Source organism: Schistocerca serialis, chromosome 4 (assembly GCF_023864345.2).
Source record: "Schistocerca serialis cubense isolate TAMUIC-IGC-003099 chromosome 4, iqSchSeri2.2, whole genome shotgun sequence".
NCBI lineage: Eukaryota > Metazoa > Arthropoda > Insecta > Orthoptera > Acrididae > Schistocerca > Schistocerca serialis.
In genome coordinates, this window is record NC_064641.1 from 15003893 (window position 1) to 15024214 (window position 20322).

The window sequence follows — 20322 nt, forward strand, 5'->3', positions numbered from 1 at the left end:
GTTCCTCCAGTCAATAGGAACTCCAGTTTTTGACTTTCCCACCACTCATACCTCACCCAACTGGCCTAGAACCGAGTACCGAACGAGGTGGCGTAGTGGTTAGCGCGCTGGACTCACATTCGGGAGGACGACGGTTTAAATCCGCGTCCGGCCGTCCTGATTTAGGTTTTCCGTGATTTCCCTAAATCACCTCAGGCAAATGCCAGGATGGTTATTTTGAAAGCCGATTTCCTTCGTCATCCTTTCCTAATCCGATGGGACAGATGATCTCGCTGTTTGGTCCCCTCCATCAACTCAACCAACCAACCTAGAATAGACGGGGAGGGGAAGGGAGGGAGGAGATCTGGCAACAATGCAGGATGCTCTCGTAGCCCCTTTGCTGCTTGAATTTCCCGCTGTTCTGTACCTCGTAGTTGCCCCTTAGTTAGCTTATAGTGCAGGGTGGCTCTTGGGCTTATGCCTGCTTACCTATACTACACTACTGGCCATTAAAATTGCTACAACACGAAGATGACGTGCTACAGACGCGAAATTTAACCGACAGGAAGAAGGTGCTGTGATATGCAAATGATTAGCTTCTCAGAGCATTCGCACAAGGTTGACCGCGGGACTGCTACGGTCGCAGGTTCGAATCCTGCCTCGGGCATGGATGTGTGTGATATCCTTAGGTTAGTTAGGCTTAAGTAGTTCTAAGTTCTAGGGGACTGATGACCTCAGAAGTTGTGTCCCATAGTGCTCAGAGCCATTTTGAACACAAGGTTGGCGCCGGTGGCGACACTTACAACGTGCTGACATGAGGAAAGTTTCCAACCGATTTCTCATACACAAACAGCAGTTGACCGGCGTTGCCTGGTGAAACGTTGTTGTGATGCCTCGTGTAACGAGGAGAAATGCGTACCATCACGTTTGCGACTTTGATAAAGGTCGTATTGTAGCCTATCGCGATTGCGGTTTATCGTATCGCGCCATTGCTGCTCGCTTTGGTCGACATCCAATGACTGTTAGTACAATATGGAAACGGTGGGTTCAGGAGGGTAATACGAAACGCCGTGCTGGATTCCAACGGTCTCGTGTCATTAGCAGTCGAGATGACAGGCATCTTATCCGCATGGCTGTAACGGATCGGGCAGCCACGTCTCGATTCCTGAGTCAAGAGATGGGGACGTTTGCAAGACAACAAGCGTCTGCACGAACAGTTCGACGACGTTTGCAGCAGCACGGACTATCAGCTCGGGGACCATGGCTGCGGTTACCCTTGACGGTGCGTCACAGACAGGAGCGCCTGCGATGGTGTACTCAACGACGAACATGGGTGCACGAATGGCAAAACGTCATTTTTTCGGATGAATCCAGGTTGTGTTTACAGCATCATGATGGTCGCATCCGTGTTTGGCGACATCGCGGTGAGCGCGCATTGGAAGCGTGTATTCGTCATCGCCATACTGGCGTATCACCCAGCGTGATGATATGGTGTGCCATTGGTTACACGTCTCGGCCACCTCTTGTTCGCATTGACGGCACTTTGAAGAGTGGCAGTTACATTTCACATGTGTTACGACCCGTGGCTCTACTCTTCATTCGATTCCTGCGAAACCTTACATTTCAACAGGATAACGCACGACCGCATGTTGCAGGTCCTGTACGGGCCTTTCTGGATACAGAAAATGTTCGACTGCTGCCCTGGCCAGCACATTCTCCAGATCTCTCACCGATTGAAAACGTCTGGGCAATGGTGGCCGAGCTACTGGCTCGTCACAATACGCCAGTCACTACTGTGGTATCGTGTTGAAGCTGCATGGGCAGCTGTACCTGTACACGCCATCCAAGCCCTGTTCGACTCAATGCCCAGGCGTATCAAGGCCGTTATTATGGCCAGAGGTGGTTGTTGTGGGTACTGATTTCTCAGGATCTATGCACCCAAATGTAATCACATCTCAGTTCTACATCTACATCTACATGATTACTTTGCATTTCACATTTAAGTGCTTGGGAGAGGGTTCATCGAACCACAATCAGACTATCTCTCTACCATTCCACTCCCGAACAGCGCGCGGGAAAAACGAACACCTAAACCTTTGTGTTCGAGCTCTGATTTCTCTTGTTTCATTTTGATGACCATTCCTACCTATGTAGGTTGGGCTCAACAAAATATTTTCGCATTCGGAAGAGAAAGTTGGCGACTGAAATTTCGTAAATAGATCTCGCCGCGACGAAAAACGTCTTTGCTTTAATGACTTCCATCCCAACTCGCGTATCACATCTGCCGCTCTCTCTCCCCTATTACGTGATAATACAAAACGAGCTGCCCTTTTTTGCACCCTTTCGATGTCCTCCGTCAATCCCTCCTGGTAAGGATCCCACACCGCGCAGCAATATTCTAAGAGAGGACGAACGAGTGAGTATAATATATTTGTCCAATGAATACCCGTTTATCGTCTGCTTGGTGTAGCAATTTTAATGGCCAGTAATGTACTACTGCATACACAGTGCCGATTAGGCGACTGCCGTGCGAGTGCGGAATGGCGTTTAGTATCTTTGGTGCTGTGACCACTGTGTGCGACGGACCTCTTCCGGGTAGTGGCGGCCCCAAGTGGCCACTTGCCGACGCCAGGGGCCCCATGCCGTCTGCCGCGCGGCAGCTGTCCGCCAGCCTTTGTCGGGAAGAGGGCGGCCGATCAGATTCGCACAGCAGCCACTTGCCGACATCCCGCCGGGTCGCGACCCGCGAATTGGCGGCGAGGCGCGAGCGGCGGCGGCGGCGGCGGCGGCGCGGCGCTCCGCCCAGTGCGCCTTCGCCAGCCGATGCGACCAGAGGCCAGCTACAGGCCGCACCTGCTCCGGAGGACCCCCGCCAGCCCGCCATGGGCCCCAAGCGACTCGCCAGCAGGCGGGCGCAGCTCTACGTGGCCGCCGCCGCGCTCCTCTTCAGCTCCTGCGCCCTGCTCTCCACCGTCTACTTCCGGGGTGTGCAGCGGCGTGAGTCCTACAGACCCGACACGGAGCGAGTACCACCTTCCTGACAAGGGAACCTCCCCATCGCACCCCCCTCAGATTTAGTTATAAATTGACACAGTGGATAGGCCTTGAAAAACTGAACACAGATCAATCGAGAAAACAGGAAGAAGTTGTGTGGAACTATTAAAAAATAAGCAAAATACACAAACTGAGTAGTTCATCTGCAAGATAGGCAACATCAAGGAGAATTTGAGCTCAGGCGCGCCGTGGTCCCGTGGTTAGAGTGAGTAGCTGCGGAACGAGAGGTCCTTGGTTCGAGTCCTCTCTCGAGTGAAAATTTTACTTTCTTTATTTTCGCAAAGTTACGATCTGACCGTTCATCCATTGACGTCTCTGTTCACTGTAAGAAGTTTAGTGTCTGTGTTTTGCGACCGCACCACAAAACCGTGCGATTAGTAGATGAAAGGACGTGCCTCTCCAATAGGAACCGAAAACGTTTGATCGCAAGTTCATAGGTCAACCGATTCCTCCACAGGAAAACACGTCTGATATATTCTATACGACACTGGTGACGGCATGTGCGTCACATGACAGGAATATGTTGCTGACCCACCCAACTTGCACACTTGGCGTATGGGTAAAAAGATTCTTCTACCTTGCTCGATTTAGGTTTTCTTGTTGATGTGATAATCACTCCTAAAAAAGTGATGAAAACATAAGAGTTTGTCACATAAACTGCAACAAATGAATGCAACAGTTTCACAGTCGCACAGTTTTCCCTGTGCTCTGTTAAAACATATGTTTTTTACGTTTTCAAATGTTTCCGTGTGTAGACCGTCAAATCCTGCATATGTCCAAGCAAATCTGAACATGTCCTGGAATTTTGGAGAGCGAAATTGATTATGTGTGAGTGCCTGAACTTTGATAATTGTCTGAAAATAAAAAATTAAACTTTTCACTCAAGTGAAGATTTGAACCAAGGACCTCTCGATCCGCAGCTGTTCACGCTAACCACGGGACCACGGCGCTCGCTAGCTGACACTCTCCTTGATGTTGCCTATCTTGCACATGGACTAGTCAGTTTGTATATTTTGTTTATTTTTTTCATAGTTCCACATAACTTCTTCCCGTTTTCTCGATTGATCTGTGTTCAGTTTTTCAAGGCCTACCCCTGTGCCAACTTATAACTAAATCTGAGGGGGGTGCGATGGGGAGGTTCCCTTGTGAGAACGGTGGCGTTGCAGTCCTCCCCCTACTCGTCGACTCGTTCCCTCTCACTGAAGCTTGCACGACTGTAAGGCCGTGGCTTAGCGCGGAAGTTGAGTGCACGATCTTACTATTGTAGTGTAGTACCGACTGTCCGAAAATTACCGACTGTCCGGACCAGATGGTCACGAGCTGTATTTTGGGAGACTGTGGAAGACGGGAGGTGTGTGTGCAGTGTACACAACTGCAAATTGTCCGCCGCTCGTGGTCTTGCGGTAGCGTTCTCGCTTCCCGTGCACTGGGTCTCGGGTTCGATTCCCGGCGGGGATTTTCTCTGCCTCGTGGTGACTGGGTCTTTCATCATCATTGACTCACAAGTCGCCGAAGTGGCGTCAGCTGGAAAGGCCTTGCACCCCGCGTGGGGTCTCCCGGCCAACAATGCCGTACGATCATTACATTTCGACTGCAAATCTCTACATCAGAGGAGGAGTCATGTCTGGAAAAAGTCCGATGACACAGCCTACATTTCAGAGGGAAAACAGACAAAATTCGTCCAATCAAAACAAATAATAAATTTACAGCGGTCTTCGAATTTCTTTATATATATGCATACACACACACACACACACACACACACACACACATATATATATATATATATATATATATATATATATATCCAGTGATCAAAAAGTCAATATAAATTTGAAAACTTAATAAACCACGGAATAATGTAGATAGAGAGGTAAAAATTGACACACATGCTTCGAATGTCATAGGGTTTTTTTAGAACCCCCCCCCCCAAAAAAAGAAAAGAAATGAAAAGTATTGCTAGGCGCGTGAAACATCTCTTGCGCGCGTCATTTCGTGATGATCGTGTGCTCAGCCGCCACTTTCGTCATGCTTGGCCTCCCATGGCCCCAGACCTCAGTCCCTGCGATTATTGGCTTTGGGGTTACCTGAAGTCGCAAGTGTATCGTGATCGACCGACATCTCTAGGGATCCCGAAAGACAACATCCGACGCCAACGCCTCACCATAACTCCGGACATTATTCCTCGACTACAGCTATTGTTGACAAATGATGGTGGACATATTGAGCATCTCCTGTAAAGAACATCATCTTTGCTTTGTCTTACTTTGTTATGCTAATTATTGCTAATCTGATCAGATGAAGCGCCATCTGTCAGACATTTTTTGAACATTTGTATTTTTTTTGTTATAATAAAACCCCATGTCATTCCAAGCATGTGTGTCAATTTGTACCTCTCTATCTACATTATTCCGTGATTTATTCAGTTTTCAAATTTATACTGACTTTTTGATCACCCTGTATATACAGGGTGGTCTATTCATCGTGACTGGGCCAATATCTCACGAAATAAGCGTTAAACGAGAAAACTACAAAGAATGAAACTTGTCTAGCTTGAAGGGGGAAACCAGATGGCGCTATGGTTGGCCCGCTAGATGGCGCTGCCATAGGTCAAATGGATATCAACTGCTTTTTTAAAAATAGGAATCCCCATTTTTTATTACATATTCGTGTAGTACGTAAACAAATATGAATGTTTTACTTGGACCGCTCACGTAATGGCTTACTGATGTGGAAAGATCGGCCGTCTCCAGCCGATCACTGTCGTCGGCGGAATCCACCTATATCGGAGCCACTGCGATCGCAGCCTTACGCGCTGACGAACGCAATACATCTGCATCTACATATATACTCCGCTAGCCACCAAGCGATGTGTGGCGGAGGGCACAATTCGCGCCAAAGTCATATTTCCCCCCTCTGTTCCACTCACGGATCGCGCGAGGGAAAAACGACTGTCTCAACGCCTCAATACGAGCTCTTATTTCCCTTATCTTTGAATGGTGATCATTGCGCGATGTGAAAGTTGGTGGTAATAATATATGCTCTACATCGTCGGTGAAGATCGGATTTCGGAATTTAGTGAGCAGCCCCTTCTGTTTAGCGCGCCGTCTATCTGCAAGTGTGTCCCACTTCAAACTTTGTATGAGATTTGTAACGCTCTCGCGATAGCTAAACGTATCAGTCACGAATCTTGCCGCTCTTCTTTGGACCTTCTCGATCTCTTGAATGAGACCCAACTGGTAAGGGTCCCATACAGACGAACAATAACTCCAAGACTGGACGAACTAACGTATTCTAAGCTATTTCCTTCGTTGAAGGACTGCATCGCTTCAGGGTTCTACCAATAAACCGCAATGTAGAGTTCGCCTTACCCGTTACTTGTGTAATCTGATCATTCCATTTGAGATCTCGATTAGTCACATCGAGATACTTGACGGACGTTACCGCTTCCAAAGACTGGGCATTTATTTTGTACTCGTACATTAATGGGGATTTTCGCCCTATTATACGCAGTAGGTTACACTTACTAATATTGAGAGATAACTGCCAGTCATTACACCAATTACATCACGCATTTACTTTCTGCAAATCCTCATTGATTTGTTCACAACTTTCGTGCGATATTACCTTCCTGTAGATTAGATTAGTACTTGTATACAAGATATTACATTAGACAAAATATTACATGACACTCTGGGGAATTACCCACGTACTATATCCGAAAATTCATCTGATGAGTAGAAGGAGTTGCCGTTAAGAAATTCTTTTAATTTCCTTTTAGATGCTATTTGGCTATCTGTCAGACTTTTGATGCTATTAGGTAACTGACCTATGACTTTCGTGGCAGCATAATTTACCCCCTTCTGATCCAAAGTTAGATCTAACCTTGAGTAGTGAAGATCATCCTTTCTCCTAGTGTTGTAGCCATGTACACTGCTATTACTTTTGAATTCATTCGGATTGTTAATAACATATTTCATAAGTGAATATATGTATTGTGAGGCTACAGTGAAGATTTTTTTAAATAAGTGTCTGCAGGATGATCTTGGATGAGCTCCAGCAATTATTGTGATTACACGCTTTTGTGCAATGAACACTCTTTTACTCAATGATGAGTTACCCCAGAATATGATGCCATACGAAAGCAGAGAATGAAAATAGGCGTGGTAAGCTAATTTACTCAGATGTAGATCGCCAAAATTTGCAATAACCCTAATAGCATAAGTAGCTGAACTCAAACGTTTCAGCATATCCTCAATGTGTTTTTTCCAGTTCAACCCCTCATCAATGCATACACCTAGAAATTTTGAATATTCTACCTTAGCTACCGATTTCTGATCGAAGTCTATATTTATTAATGGGGTCATTCCATTTACTGTGTGGAACTGTATGTACTGTGTTTTGTCAAAGTTTAATGAGAGCCCATTTGCAGAGAACCACTCAATGATTTTCTGAAAAACATCGTTTACAATTTCACCACCTAATTCTTGTCTGTCGGGTGTGATAGCTATACTTGTATCATCGGCAAACAGTCTAAGGCCGCTGTCAATACCATCAACCAGATCGCTTATGTAAATCGTAAAAAGCAGAGGACCTATTACGCTGCCCCGGGGCACACCTGAAGTTACGCTTGTTTCTGTTCAAGTCACCCCGTACAGTGACTGACGTAACGTGACCTTCAAAGTCGCCTTCCCCAACCACACAAGCGCTACGAAGCTACAAGCATTTGTTTATTTTTAGTAGGCAGTCAGAGGCTAATTTACGAATAGTGGTCGTGTTGTGTCCTATTTGGTTGCATGTGAGCTCGGGGTGTGACGGCTGGTTTTGCCCACAGCGTACCGGAAGTGCCAGCAAGACGACTTCCGGTGCCGCTACGACGGTGACTCGGGCGGCCCGTGCATCCCGCGCGAGAAGCGCTGCAATGGCTACTACGACTGCCGCAACCACCGCGACGAGATGGGCTGCCCGAACGCGGGCCGCGCCTGCGAGCTGGACCACTTCCGCTGCGCCAACGGCCAGCGCTGCATCGAGGGCTACCAGCGCTGCGATCACCGCAAGGACTGCTCCGACAACAGCGACGAGGAGAACTGCGGTCAGTGCGCATGCGCGCTCTTCCTTTGTCTCAGCCTCCCGACTTCTTACCTAAAAGGCCGCTATTACGCTATGGCCGGTATTACACTATAAAATTTCTTTGTCAAATATCTTTGTCAAAGATATTTGATGGTGTAGTAGGGAACTTTATCAAATGTCGTCCAATATTTGATCAAATCAAGGGCCTCGCTGTAGATTTGATCAAAGAAGTCGCTTGTCTTCTGTTCACTGCAATGTGACATGTTACCACACTGAGCGCTAGCATCGCTGCATTCTGTCGTCTGTAGTGTTTTTATAAACGTTGCCGGTAAATACAATTGGTGTGTGCCGACAACTACAAAATTAATAGAGATGTATGAAGCTGATGAGGCGCTTTACAACGTGAGGCACGCTGAGTACAAAAATAGATTACGAAGATTGGAGACCTGACCTAACCTAACCTAACCTAACCCTCTCCTGTAATGTGTTACAGTTAGCCTGTCTTCTGCAGAAGTAGCAGTTCTTAGGTGAATATTGTTCTTTATGATATGAGGACACACTTCATTGAGCACATACAGAAATGTATGCTCATCCATTCTTAAGTAATTGATGTGCGACTTGACGTCCGCCACTATAAGCTCACGTAAAAAGTTTTGTTGAATGCTTTTATTGTGTCGTCGTAAAACCCACGGCTTCACCCAGCTATGTTTCCTTTTTTTCCCCGCTTCTCTTCCGCATGTGCACACAGTGCAACTGTGGTACATGCAACTGCTGCGGTTAATAACAGGTTGTTGTTGTCAGCCATCTTGAACTTTGACGAAAAAATGATGACAGTGTAATACCCCTTCTAGTGCTACCTCAAAGATCTTTGTCAAATATATTTGACGGAATATTTGATCACATCTTTGATCAAATCCTAGACAAAGAAATTTGATAGTGTAATACCGGCCTGTCGTATTTCTTTGTCAAAGTTCACACGTCAAATATTTATGTCAAAGAAATTTGATAGTGTAATGGGGATCTTTGTCAAATCTGCCCTTTCGTCAAAGAAATGTGACCAAATCTAGAGCGTCGTCGTGGATTTCACAATAAAAGTCGTTCGTCTGCTGTTCGCTACAATGTGAAATGTATCCGCTTGAAGCGCTGGCGTCGCTCAGCTATTTTATCGTCTTTGTATTTGTTTTAGTAAAAATGGCTTCAAAGTTTAGGTGGTGTGTACCTTCGACTCTTTTTAATAACCTTGCTTCGACTGGGGTAGGGAGTGTGCAAGGGGCACAATGCATGCCATTAATCTTGTACTGCAGGCAACTTCATATCCATAATCACAGCAACGTACATCTGGAAACATCCAGGCAGCTTTTCGGCAAGACGGAATAGAGGAGGTGGTCACACAATAAAATATTTTTTTTTTCTTAGCACTCCATTCTACTTCGTCCGTTTTTGAACTCTAGAACGCCACATCAGAGATCTTTGTCAAAGAAATTTGACGAATATTTGATCATATTTCTTTGTGAAAAAAAAAAAAAGAAACAAACGGTAGTGCAATACCGGCCTAACATACCGCGAGCTGATGAAAAGCATCCGGACACCCTATGTAACGCGGAGTTGACCGCTAGATACCACAAGAGACGAGTCTGCCAGCATAAAAAAAGGTAGAGAGAATTGTGTTGTCAATCACGGGGGTGAAACTCTTATAGGGATTTCCGGTAGCACGACCTCGGTTCGCTACCAGGCCACTTGGAGCGCTGCAAGCTTGTGAATCCTTCAGCATTTCGTTTTCTTATTGGGTGATTTAAAGTCTTCCATATTTGTTTTAGTTTCGTCGTAAAGAAAAGCTGGTTTCATCGCATTGTGTTTCTGTTAACTTCTCGTGTGTATTTCACTCTGAACTGCATTGTAAATATGTTGCTTGTATTTTGATTGATTTCCTTGCATCCATAATCTAGGGTGGAGTAAATGATCCTATATTTGTTTCTCTGTCATATAAAACAGAAGCTGGTTTAATCGCATGATGTTCTTTGGACTTATATTTGTTGCTGCTTACGAGTCCATGTAGGAACTGTTAGATTTAAATCCATTGTAAATACTTTGCCTTTATTCTGCGTCATTTCTGCGGTATCCGTTTTCTATGCTTTCTACCGAGCGAGGTGACGCAGTGGTTAGTCACTGGAATCGCATTCGAGAGGACGACGGTTCAAACCCGCGTCCGGCCAACATGATTTAGTTTTTCCGTGATTTCCCTAAATCACTTCAGGAAAATGCCAGGATGGTTCCTTCGAAAGGGCGTGGCCGATTTCCTTCCCCTTCCTTCCCTAATCCGAGCTTGTGCTCCATTTCTAACGACCTCGTTGTCGACGGGATGTTTAACGCAAATATCCTCCTCCTCCTCCTCCTAAACTTTCTCACATTTGATGAAGAACTCCATATTAGTAGCTTTTGAAAGAATTGCTATTCAGATTTTTTGCATCTTGTCACGAAATTGTGTTGCATCTTGCTACTGATTGTCATGCATTTCACAGTTTTTAGCAGAGCATGGATGTTGATGTAAATGAGTCTGCTTTGTAGTCTTAGTGACTACACCATTCCTTCTTGCAGATACTAAAAATGCTGCAGTAGTTACGCAAATGTATTCACATGTTATTAACAAGTACTACAAACTATACATTTTAGAAGAAATCAATTTACTAGAATCATCGTCTGCCTCCAATGAAAATTTTGGAGGTCTCCATTAAAGTCGAGAAAGTACGAATGCGTACAAAAGTACTTACAACTCATTTAAATCGAGCAATTCACACTAGGAGTCGCAAGCAGTAATAAACAGAATACCATGCAACAAAACTAACTTCTGTTTTGTATGAAACAAAAACAAATATGGAATCAATTACTCCATCCAATACCGTATTACGGATTCTAGCAGAAATCAAGAAAAATAGAAGGAACATACTTACAGCGCAATACACACAAGAAGATTGTAATCAATAATTGAGTGCGATGACGCCAGCCTCGGTGTCATGTCGTGTCAAATGATTTTTAGGTTTTAACAAGTGCTAAAGCGCAGTTATTTCCACTTGATAATGACCAAACTGTTGAAATTGTAATATTAGGTTTTACAAATAAATAATTTTACTCTGAAAAGGTGACCATGATGTCATATAAAATATTTATCTTAGCTTTTGGTTGAGGTTTCTCGAATATATTGGTTTGTAAGGTCAGAAAAACCTTTCCAAGTACACAAGTTACCACCAGACTACGAGGCGTGCCCATAAAGTACGAGGGTCATTCAATAATTCTAGAGATAAATTGGTCTGGGGAAAAACTGTTAGTAGGGCAAGTTTGGTACTTTTATGGCTTTAAGTTGGCATCACTGGAATGAGCCCTGATCAGCTGATGTATCTACATTGTTTTGTTTATAACCTCAAAAATACAATCCAATATGGCGAGTCCTCTTGAAACGCCCATATTGGTTGAACAACGTTCACTTATTCGTTGACCGATGGCCTTTGTAGTCTGGTCCCTTCAACCTCCACAAACCAACCAACCAACGTACTCATTTTTTACTTGCTGAAAGCAAGAAACCAGTGAAAATATACTGTAGAATATCTAAAGTTTATGGTGAAGGTTGTATGAAATGCCGGCCGTGGTGGCCGAGCGGTTCTAGGCGCTACAGTCTGTTAGTACTGGTACAGTTCATAACATTGTATACAACTAGCTGAAGTACCGCAAGACATGTGGAAGTTGTGTCCCAAAGGAGTTGACGCGGCTACACAAGGAAACAAAGTTGAGAGTGTGCACAGAACAGAAGGAACGTTATGAAAGAGAAGGCGAGCACTTCCTCAACAAAATTTTAACTTGTGATGAAACTTGAGTTAACTATTATGAGCCAGAATCAAGAAGAAGCACACCAACTCACATGTCAATAAAAAATTCAAAACCCTAGTATCAGTAGGAAAAGTCATGTTGACGGTGTTTTGGGATGCTGAAGGTCTAGTTTTTTTCTGATTATCTCGAAGAGCAGCGTACAATGAACAGCCAATACTGCTCGGATTTGCTTTTAAACGAGGTGAAGCCAGCCGTGAGAGAGATGTCCTCGATCTCAGAGGAGAGGTGTGATTCTCCAGCAAGACAACGCACGTCCCCATATTGGTCAACTAACCCTTGAAATCATCGACAAAATGGGCTGGGAAGTACTGCCTCATCCCCCTTTCAGTCCTGATTTAGTGATTTCCATTTGTTTGGTGCTCTGAAGGAGGTATTACGTGGGAAGACGTTTCAGGACAACGAGGGCGTGAAGAAGTTTGTGGGAAATTGGTTCAAACATTTGCAGTGGGAATAAAAAAGCTTGTAGCCCGTTGGAACAAGTGCATAAATGTTCAAGGGGATGACGTTGAAAAGTATAAAAAGTTTAGTTTTGTAAAAATAAACGCTGTTTTCTCCGGAACAGTTTGTCTCTTTAATTATTGAATGACCCTCGTATAATTGAAAAATATTATCAACTAATGCTCTTATTGCACAAAGCTACAGGGGTTTTTGTGCCATATGTACCCATATTCGTATTTCACCAACAGGACACAATGGGCGCTGATGTCGTTCCCAGTCTGCATATCGTAGCACGGTCCATGCACTTCTTATAATTTGGTGTTCTGCGTTGTCAGTAGAGAAGCAGTAACAAAATTATTGATGGGTCAGGGCAGCTCAGGTACTTCGAATGCGAAGTAGTCACTGGATGTCACGTGAGTAACAAATCCATGTGGGACATGCCTAAAACTGCCCAGTCGGCTGTTGGCTATGTGATGATGTCACAGTGGAGTGTAAACGCGAAGTAACAGCCACAGCTAAACCAAAGAAGCCGCGCTTCATGTACTGGATGGGCAGGTTCAAAATGGCTCTGAGCACTATGGGACTTAACATCTATGGTCATCAGTCCCCTAGAACTTAGAACTACTTAAACCTAACTAACCTAAGGACATCACACAACACCGGATGGGCAGGGACCGCCGAGCATTGCTGAGGGTGGTTAAAAAAGTCAGCATGAAATCTGCAGAAGGAACGGTGATATTCCGGCAGTAATGCCTGCAGTGTGTACTCATCGGTGGCAATTTCTGGTAGAATTAATTATCTGGGATCCGCATATCAAACATAACCTTCTGTTAATTCGGAGTTTTGAAATAATTTTGCGTGGAAAAGAATGTTGGCTATCGCCGTGACATAAAAGTTACCTCACTTAGTAGTAATACCTCCGCAACTGAGTTTTAAGACCCTGGACTTGCTTTCGGGAGTATGACATTTCATACCCAGCTACACAGATTTACGTACTCCGTGTTTCGAGGCAAATGTTGCAATCGTTCCTTACAAAAGGATATTGTCGATTTCCTTCCACAGCCTTTCCAAATTCGAACCTGTGTTCTGTCTCCAGTATCATCGCCATTTATTAAAACTTGTAACCTAACATTCCTTCTCTCTCTCTCTCTCTTTTTTTTTTTTTTTTCTTTTTTTTCGGTGCTGATCACGACTCTGCGTGTTTTTGTTTGCTGACGTTAGTACCAGTCTGGGCCTCAATGGAAAGGGACAATCATTATAAAAGAAATTTATTTATTCCGGCTTGTGTGTTCGTTTTCTCATAGTTAATATCATACTCTTTGTTGTTGATTTATATGTGTGTGTCTTTATTTTTCACAGATTTCCCTCCGTGCCATAAGAGTCAGTTTAGATGCGCAAACGCATTGTGCATACCGGCTTCGTTCCACTGCGATGGGTATAGGGACTGCATTGATGGTAGTGACGAGCAGAATTGTACGGCAATAGCATGCCCAGAGAACAAATTCCTGTGCCCGAAAGGTGGCCCTGACGGCGCGCCACGTTGTATTTCGAGATCACAACTGTGTGATGGCAAAAACGATTGCGAAGATGGTGCCGATGAAGAAACAGCTTGCTGTAAGTTCCAAGTTAATAACACTGCATTTATTCAAGTCTCACCAAACAAAATCTGTAATAATACGCAATACAGTTGGTCTTTCTAATACTCAGTTTCACATATCGATAGCCAAATTTCGTGGGTCACGAAATTGAGCGTCGGTGCGCTACTAATCGATTCTGTGCGTTAAGTTTTATTGTTGTTCCTGTAAGTTTTGTTGCATAGTGATAGTAGTTCTCTCTCAGTTTTTGTTAAATACTGCATGTTTGTTTCGCTTTGTTGATTCTTTTATTACACTTCAGTGTAATGATATTGCTGCCTCCTTCTGTAGACCATTAATAATTACAATAGAACTATGAAGCGCCAAAGTAAATATTGAGGGCGCTTAGTGTTTATAAAGCAAAGAGAATGGAGAAGTGATTTTGAGAACACATTTACTTCCATACTGAGAAGAAAACAGACGTAGTTAGAAATGTTTAGAAATGTTAGTTTAAATAGCATTTATTTTTTAAATTATTTATTTAGCATCCTTGTATCTCATCATTATAAAATGATGTATGATTTGTCATCCATAATTTTTCAGTACGTATATGGGAATTGTAGTTTTTTGGTGCTAGAAGAGATACTGTTTGTGATACTTGTCTGCTAGAGTAGTAAAAATTTCATTAGAAATGAACATTGATTTGATTTATTATTGGTCCCGTAGATCATAAAATTTGTACAGCAAAGCACATCATGATATAGGACAAAACATGAAATAATGAAGAAGCTTCAAGATAGTTGGGGGATAAAGACATTACAAGATAAGGTGGGTGTGGAACAGCTCCTGAGAGAGGTTTGCAGGATTAACTAGTAAGAAAATAAACATACATCATGAATGAAAGATGTAAAGCCACAAAACATAGGCAAACATTGCTGCTGGCAGTAAATTAGAATGAAAATTGTGGAGTACAGCCTCTCCCTTTATGCTGCTCAGAGCATGTTTGTGATTTGGACAGTAACTGAATTCAAGCCACCCTTGATGTGGAGATCATGGACTGACCAGAAAACTCTTTCTCCAAGCATTTGTTATAAAAAAATCTTTTCTTTACATTCATAATCACTCCTTTTAAAGACTCTCATATGCTATCAGTTTATTCATAAGAAAAGTTTTCTCTACCCAGCAGAATTTTATTGATCCAACAGTGGGAAACCACTGCATATTACAGTAAATTTCAGAGGGTAGTTTTTATGTGATTTTTATTCTGGCAAATCTTAAAGTAATTTGCACAAGAAAAACTTTCACCATTTTCCATGTTAAGTATTTACTTTTTAAATTCCACCTTAGATGGGTTGACACAAAAAGAGTTCTTTGATAATAGTGAGTGAAAGTAATCCCTTCAACTACCCCAGAGAACAAGCATTATAGATGAAGCAACTAAGAACGAAAAACAGGCACAATCATACAATAGGTTATTTTAATGACAGGGATGCTGTGCAAAGAAATCTATCTGTGTAGGAGCTGATATGAAGGGGTTTGTGGATGATCACAATGATAAATTGGTTTGTGAAGAACTTTAGAACTTCAAAAAATGAGAGAGAGAGAGAGAATGCAAATGAGAGTGTATTCACCTATATGGGAGTACAAATAATAATAAACAGTGCTTAGGTAGCAATAACAATTCAGTAAATTTTGCTGAGGGAAGACAGTATACATGTTTAAATGTCATCATAAAAGAGACGATAATAGACTATGAGATTTTCCAATAAGAATGTGATGTACTGGGAGCACAGTATTCATCATCTCCTCTTTATAATCGGGTTAGAGGAGGCCTATATGACCAGGATAAAAAGATCACAGTGTGCACTCTTACCATCAAAACATGTAGTGTAGAAAGTTCTTCGACATATAACGTAAAAATACAGTACAAGATCAAAAGTAATATGATCTATTTACTCTGCTATCAGTGTTAATAGAAATGATTTAGGACATATGAGTGCATAGTTTCACGACGATATGCACTAATAAAGGTTTCTCGGGCTTCCAGCTGCATCAAGTGGTTTAGAAGCCCCGAGTTTTCTGTGTCTCAATAACAGGAAAGATAAGCTGACTCCTAAAGAAGCATAAAATCGATTCGGTCTTCAGGGCTTCAGCAAAAATTCGACAACTCTTGAGGCCTGTGAAAGATGACGTAGGCCTCAGAACACCAGGAGGATATGTAATACCGCATGGGTGTGGACGGTTCTATGTCGGACAGACTGTGCGTACCATTGAACAGCGCTGTGTAGAACACAAGAGATGTTCTCCTCTACGGTACCCAGAGAAATCAGTGAAAGCGCGGTCATCATATTGCATTCGATGAGACATCTATTATCTCACAAACTAACCAGTTTTTGGGATAGCCTACTAAAAGAAGCCATCGAAATATAAATTTGTGACAACACACTCAATAAAGACAGCGGCCTGCAGCAAAGCACAGTGTGGGACCTTTGGCCATTGGAAGGTTGAAGCGTGCGCGGCGGCTGCACAACGCAAACTTTACTATACACTGTGCCGGAGCAGGTACCAGTGATATGGAAGGCAGCGTGGCTGTGTAAGGACGGCAGCAGCAACCAGAAGACAGTCACCACTTGACAATGGCCGAGGAGTACTCGACCGAAAGCTTGTGGATTTTAAACCACTTGACTCACCTGGAAACCCAAGAAACCTTTATTAGTAAATGATTTAGGTGTCTGCACGTAAGTTATTCTATATTTGTTGACTTACCTAGGCAGCAAATTGGCACAGTTCGGTAGTACTGCAATATGAAACGTGCTTGATATGATAGTTTTCAGAGCCATCAGTGAGGCAGCACTGTAATGTTGGTGGAGTATTTCAGATTGTCCATTGGAGAATTTCTGAAATCTTGAAGCAATATTTTTTCCTCATCTGATTACTTCTGTTGGTATTGTCTTTATTTTTTAATTTCTTTTATGCTCTCACTATAAATATGTAAATCTGTTTGTTATTTAGCTACAAACAGTTGTCCAGCTTTGGGATGTGAGTACAAATGTCAAGCCTCATTGACTGGTGGGAGCTGTTACTGCCCTGAAGGAAGAAGTTTAGCTAACGACAGCAGAACTTGTGTTGGTAAGCTTTACTGTTATGTACTTATTTATATATTTGTTTTACAGTGGTGGCTAATTATTTATATATTTATTTTACAGTGGTGGTTAGCAGTGTGTTTCTGTTTGAAAAGTGAAAGGAAATGTGTATAATGTGCAGGAACTGGTCAAAACAAATATTACATGACACTATTCTGTTTGCGCCATTACTGAAAATGTATTTGGCTTACTTTCAATATCTCGCTTACTTCCACTTTCAAACTATCCTCATTTGTAAAGGCCGCATAATGGAAGATACAAACAGTACAAATACTAGTATGAAATTAAAAAACTGTGTAAGCAATGCATTTTGCACACTTTGACGCAACTTTAAAGGGAACCATTCTTGGGATGAGCAGTGTCAAACTACCCTATTTCTGGCCTATGTTTTTGGGAATCTCAATTGTCTCTGATAAAATTTGACATTTTATTTCCAGTAAGTGGCTCTCAAGATGGGAATTCAATCTGGTACAATGAGATAGAACATTATGACCATTGCCCCCCCCACCCCCCCATGAGATTAAATGCCAGCTGGTGCTTCTGTGGACACATGTCGAGATAAGGATAGCATATAAATGTGGCAGAGCCACACTGAGAATCATACTAGTGATGGTACCTGCTGCATGTGGAGAAATCCACTGACATAAATGACTTTGAGAAATCCCAAATTGTTATTGCCTGGGATTGAGCAGCTCAGAAATGGTTAAACTGGTCAGCTGTTCGCATGATACTGACCACCTGCAGATAGTGGTTGAAGGACACTGAAACCGTGAGTAGGTGATGAGGTGTTAAATGTCCATGGTTCATCACAGGATGTGGTCATCTGATGCATGCCCACTCAGTAAAGCAGGATAACCAATGATTCACGGCAGACCTGACAACAGAGCACGTTGCTGATACAGGCACAAGTGTTTCAGAGCACATTATTTAGTGCATGGGTGAATATGGGGTCCTGTAGCAGATAAACCCTAGATGTTCCCATGCTCACCCAATGCCATCACCAATTAAGATTACAGTGAGCCTGGGACTGTCAAGATTGGACTGTGGGTCAATGGAAACATGTGACCTGGTAGAGTGAATCACATTTCATGTAACTCCAGGTGCATGGCCGTGTCCAGATAAACTGTTATTGTCATGAACAGATGCTTGAAACATGCACCACAGCATGGACGCAGGGTGGGAACAGTATTATGTTACATGCATTCTGTCCTGTAATTCCAGAAGAAAAGCTACAAAGTGTAATGGCTGGGGAGAGTAGTGGCCATAGAAAAGTCTTGTTCTGCCCAATCTAGTAGCCGGGAAATTTACTATTCAGTAAATTGTAAACAGCTATAGTTCACTAGGGATGCATCAGTTAATCTTATGCTGTGGATTCCATCATGAAGGAAAAGCTTCAGAAAAATTGAATAGTGTTTACATTTATGTTTTATCGAACACTGGTTTTATTGACCTGGAGATACGCAGGTAGCTGCAGCATTTCTGATTTCTGAAAAGTCTTTGATTCGATGCTTTGACTCTACGCATTTTGTCAAAAGTATGATCATGTGGGGTATCAAACAAAATTTGTAACTGGAGTGAGGATTTTTTGCTAGGGAGGATGCAGTGTGTTATCTTGGGTGGAGAGTCATTGTCAGATGTAGAAGTAAATTTGGGTGTGCCCCAGGAAAGTGTTTTGGTATTCTTGCTGTTCATACTATATATTAATGACCTTGTAAAAATACCAATAGTAACCTCAGACTATTTGCAAATGACGCAGTTGTCAGTATTGAAGTACCATTTGAAAGGTGCTGCATAAATATTCAGTCAGATCTCAGTAAGATTTCAAAGTGGTGCAGAAATTGGCAGCCTGCTGTAAATGTTCATATACATAAAATTTTGCACTTCACAAAATAAAAAAAATAAAAAACTTAGAATCCAGAATTTGAACGTGGCATTATTGGCTATTCTTAATGTCTGCATTGTCATTCACACATCAAAGCACATCTGTAGGAAACTCTTATCACTGAATACTCTTCCATGCTCCAGGTTTCCAAAAGAGATACAGTTTATCTCCATATAAACAAAGTCCTTGATATGCTATACAGTCTAAAATGGCTCACAGCACATTAAATTATCTTTATGTTTCACTTATGGACTTGCAAGAGTTTTTCATAAATTCTGTTCTGACACCTACTAGGTCAGCACTATCCACTAGTTCATAATTTCTTTGCGCTGATATGTTTGCTTATTTTTCTTCATATTTAGTAACAACCAATTTACTTCACATGATTGCTGTGCATTTTGGTCAACAGTTATGACTTCATCAGGATAAAATGATATGAGCAATAAACATTTACCTCTTCTAATAATTTTACTGTTAAGTAGTTAAAATAGCCATCAAACAGTCCTTTGTGACGGTTTCAATGTCCAAATGTTTGTGTATTTTTTATTAATCTGTAGTTGGACCATAAAAAATGAAATTTGCCAGTTTGACCCAAATATATTCTGTGCTTGTAATATCTTTTTTTTTTAATACACATTATTCCTATTTGTTTGTAGTACATCTTTTGCATTTTCTGTAAATATTTCATCCAATCTTTTACAGATCTTGATGAGTGCACAAAGTGGGGATACTGTGATCAATTATGCGTCAATTCTGATGGCTCCTATGCTTGCAGTTGTGTTGATGGCTACGAACTTAGAGATCGAAAGAACTGTTTTGCTGTTAATGGTTCATCCCTTCAGCTGTACTTAGCTCATGACCTGTCAGTTTGGCGCATGAATAGTAAGGGACAAGACTTGCAGCTCATAGCTAACTCAACTGGTGCTAGTGGCCTGGACTACCACTACAGGCGCAACCTGCTCTTCTGGTCCGATACCAAAACAAGAAAGGTAATACAGATTTGTGTTTTGTTTTCATCTTTGTGATCTACATATTTACATAAAATTATTTATGGAACAGAGTATTAAAAAGTCAAATGTCACTTTAGCATTGATGTGTTTCCATTTTCATTTATTATTCATACAGACAATAAAGAATTTTATACCTACAGTTTCATTTCTGCACAATCCTTTGCCTTCCCCCTTCAGCACCCTCCTCATTTTGTCAGATTTTAAAGTTTCCATTCAAAAATACATTCAGCTAATCTTAGTACACATTTTCACATAAATCTTCTGCAAATGCATAAAACAGTCTATCAAGTAAC

General features: G+C 42.4%; 1 protein-coding gene across 1 annotated transcript in view; it reads left to right on the plus strand.

Annotated features, from left to right (window-relative positions):
* LOC126475165 (low-density lipoprotein receptor-related protein 2) overlaps nucleotides 1-20322 on the plus strand; it is a 217079-nt gene that overhangs the window by 44593 nt on the left and 152164 nt on the right. Inside the window, exons 3-6 of the mRNA XM_050102790.1 lie at nucleotides 7868-8125; nucleotides 13780-14034; nucleotides 17007-17123; nucleotides 19722-20008. Of these exons, the coding sequence (XP_049958747.1) occupies nucleotides 7868-8125; nucleotides 13780-14034; nucleotides 17007-17123; nucleotides 19722-20008 (917 nt within the window). The remainder of the gene's footprint in view (nucleotides 1-7867; nucleotides 8126-13779; nucleotides 14035-17006; nucleotides 17124-19721; nucleotides 20009-20322) is intronic.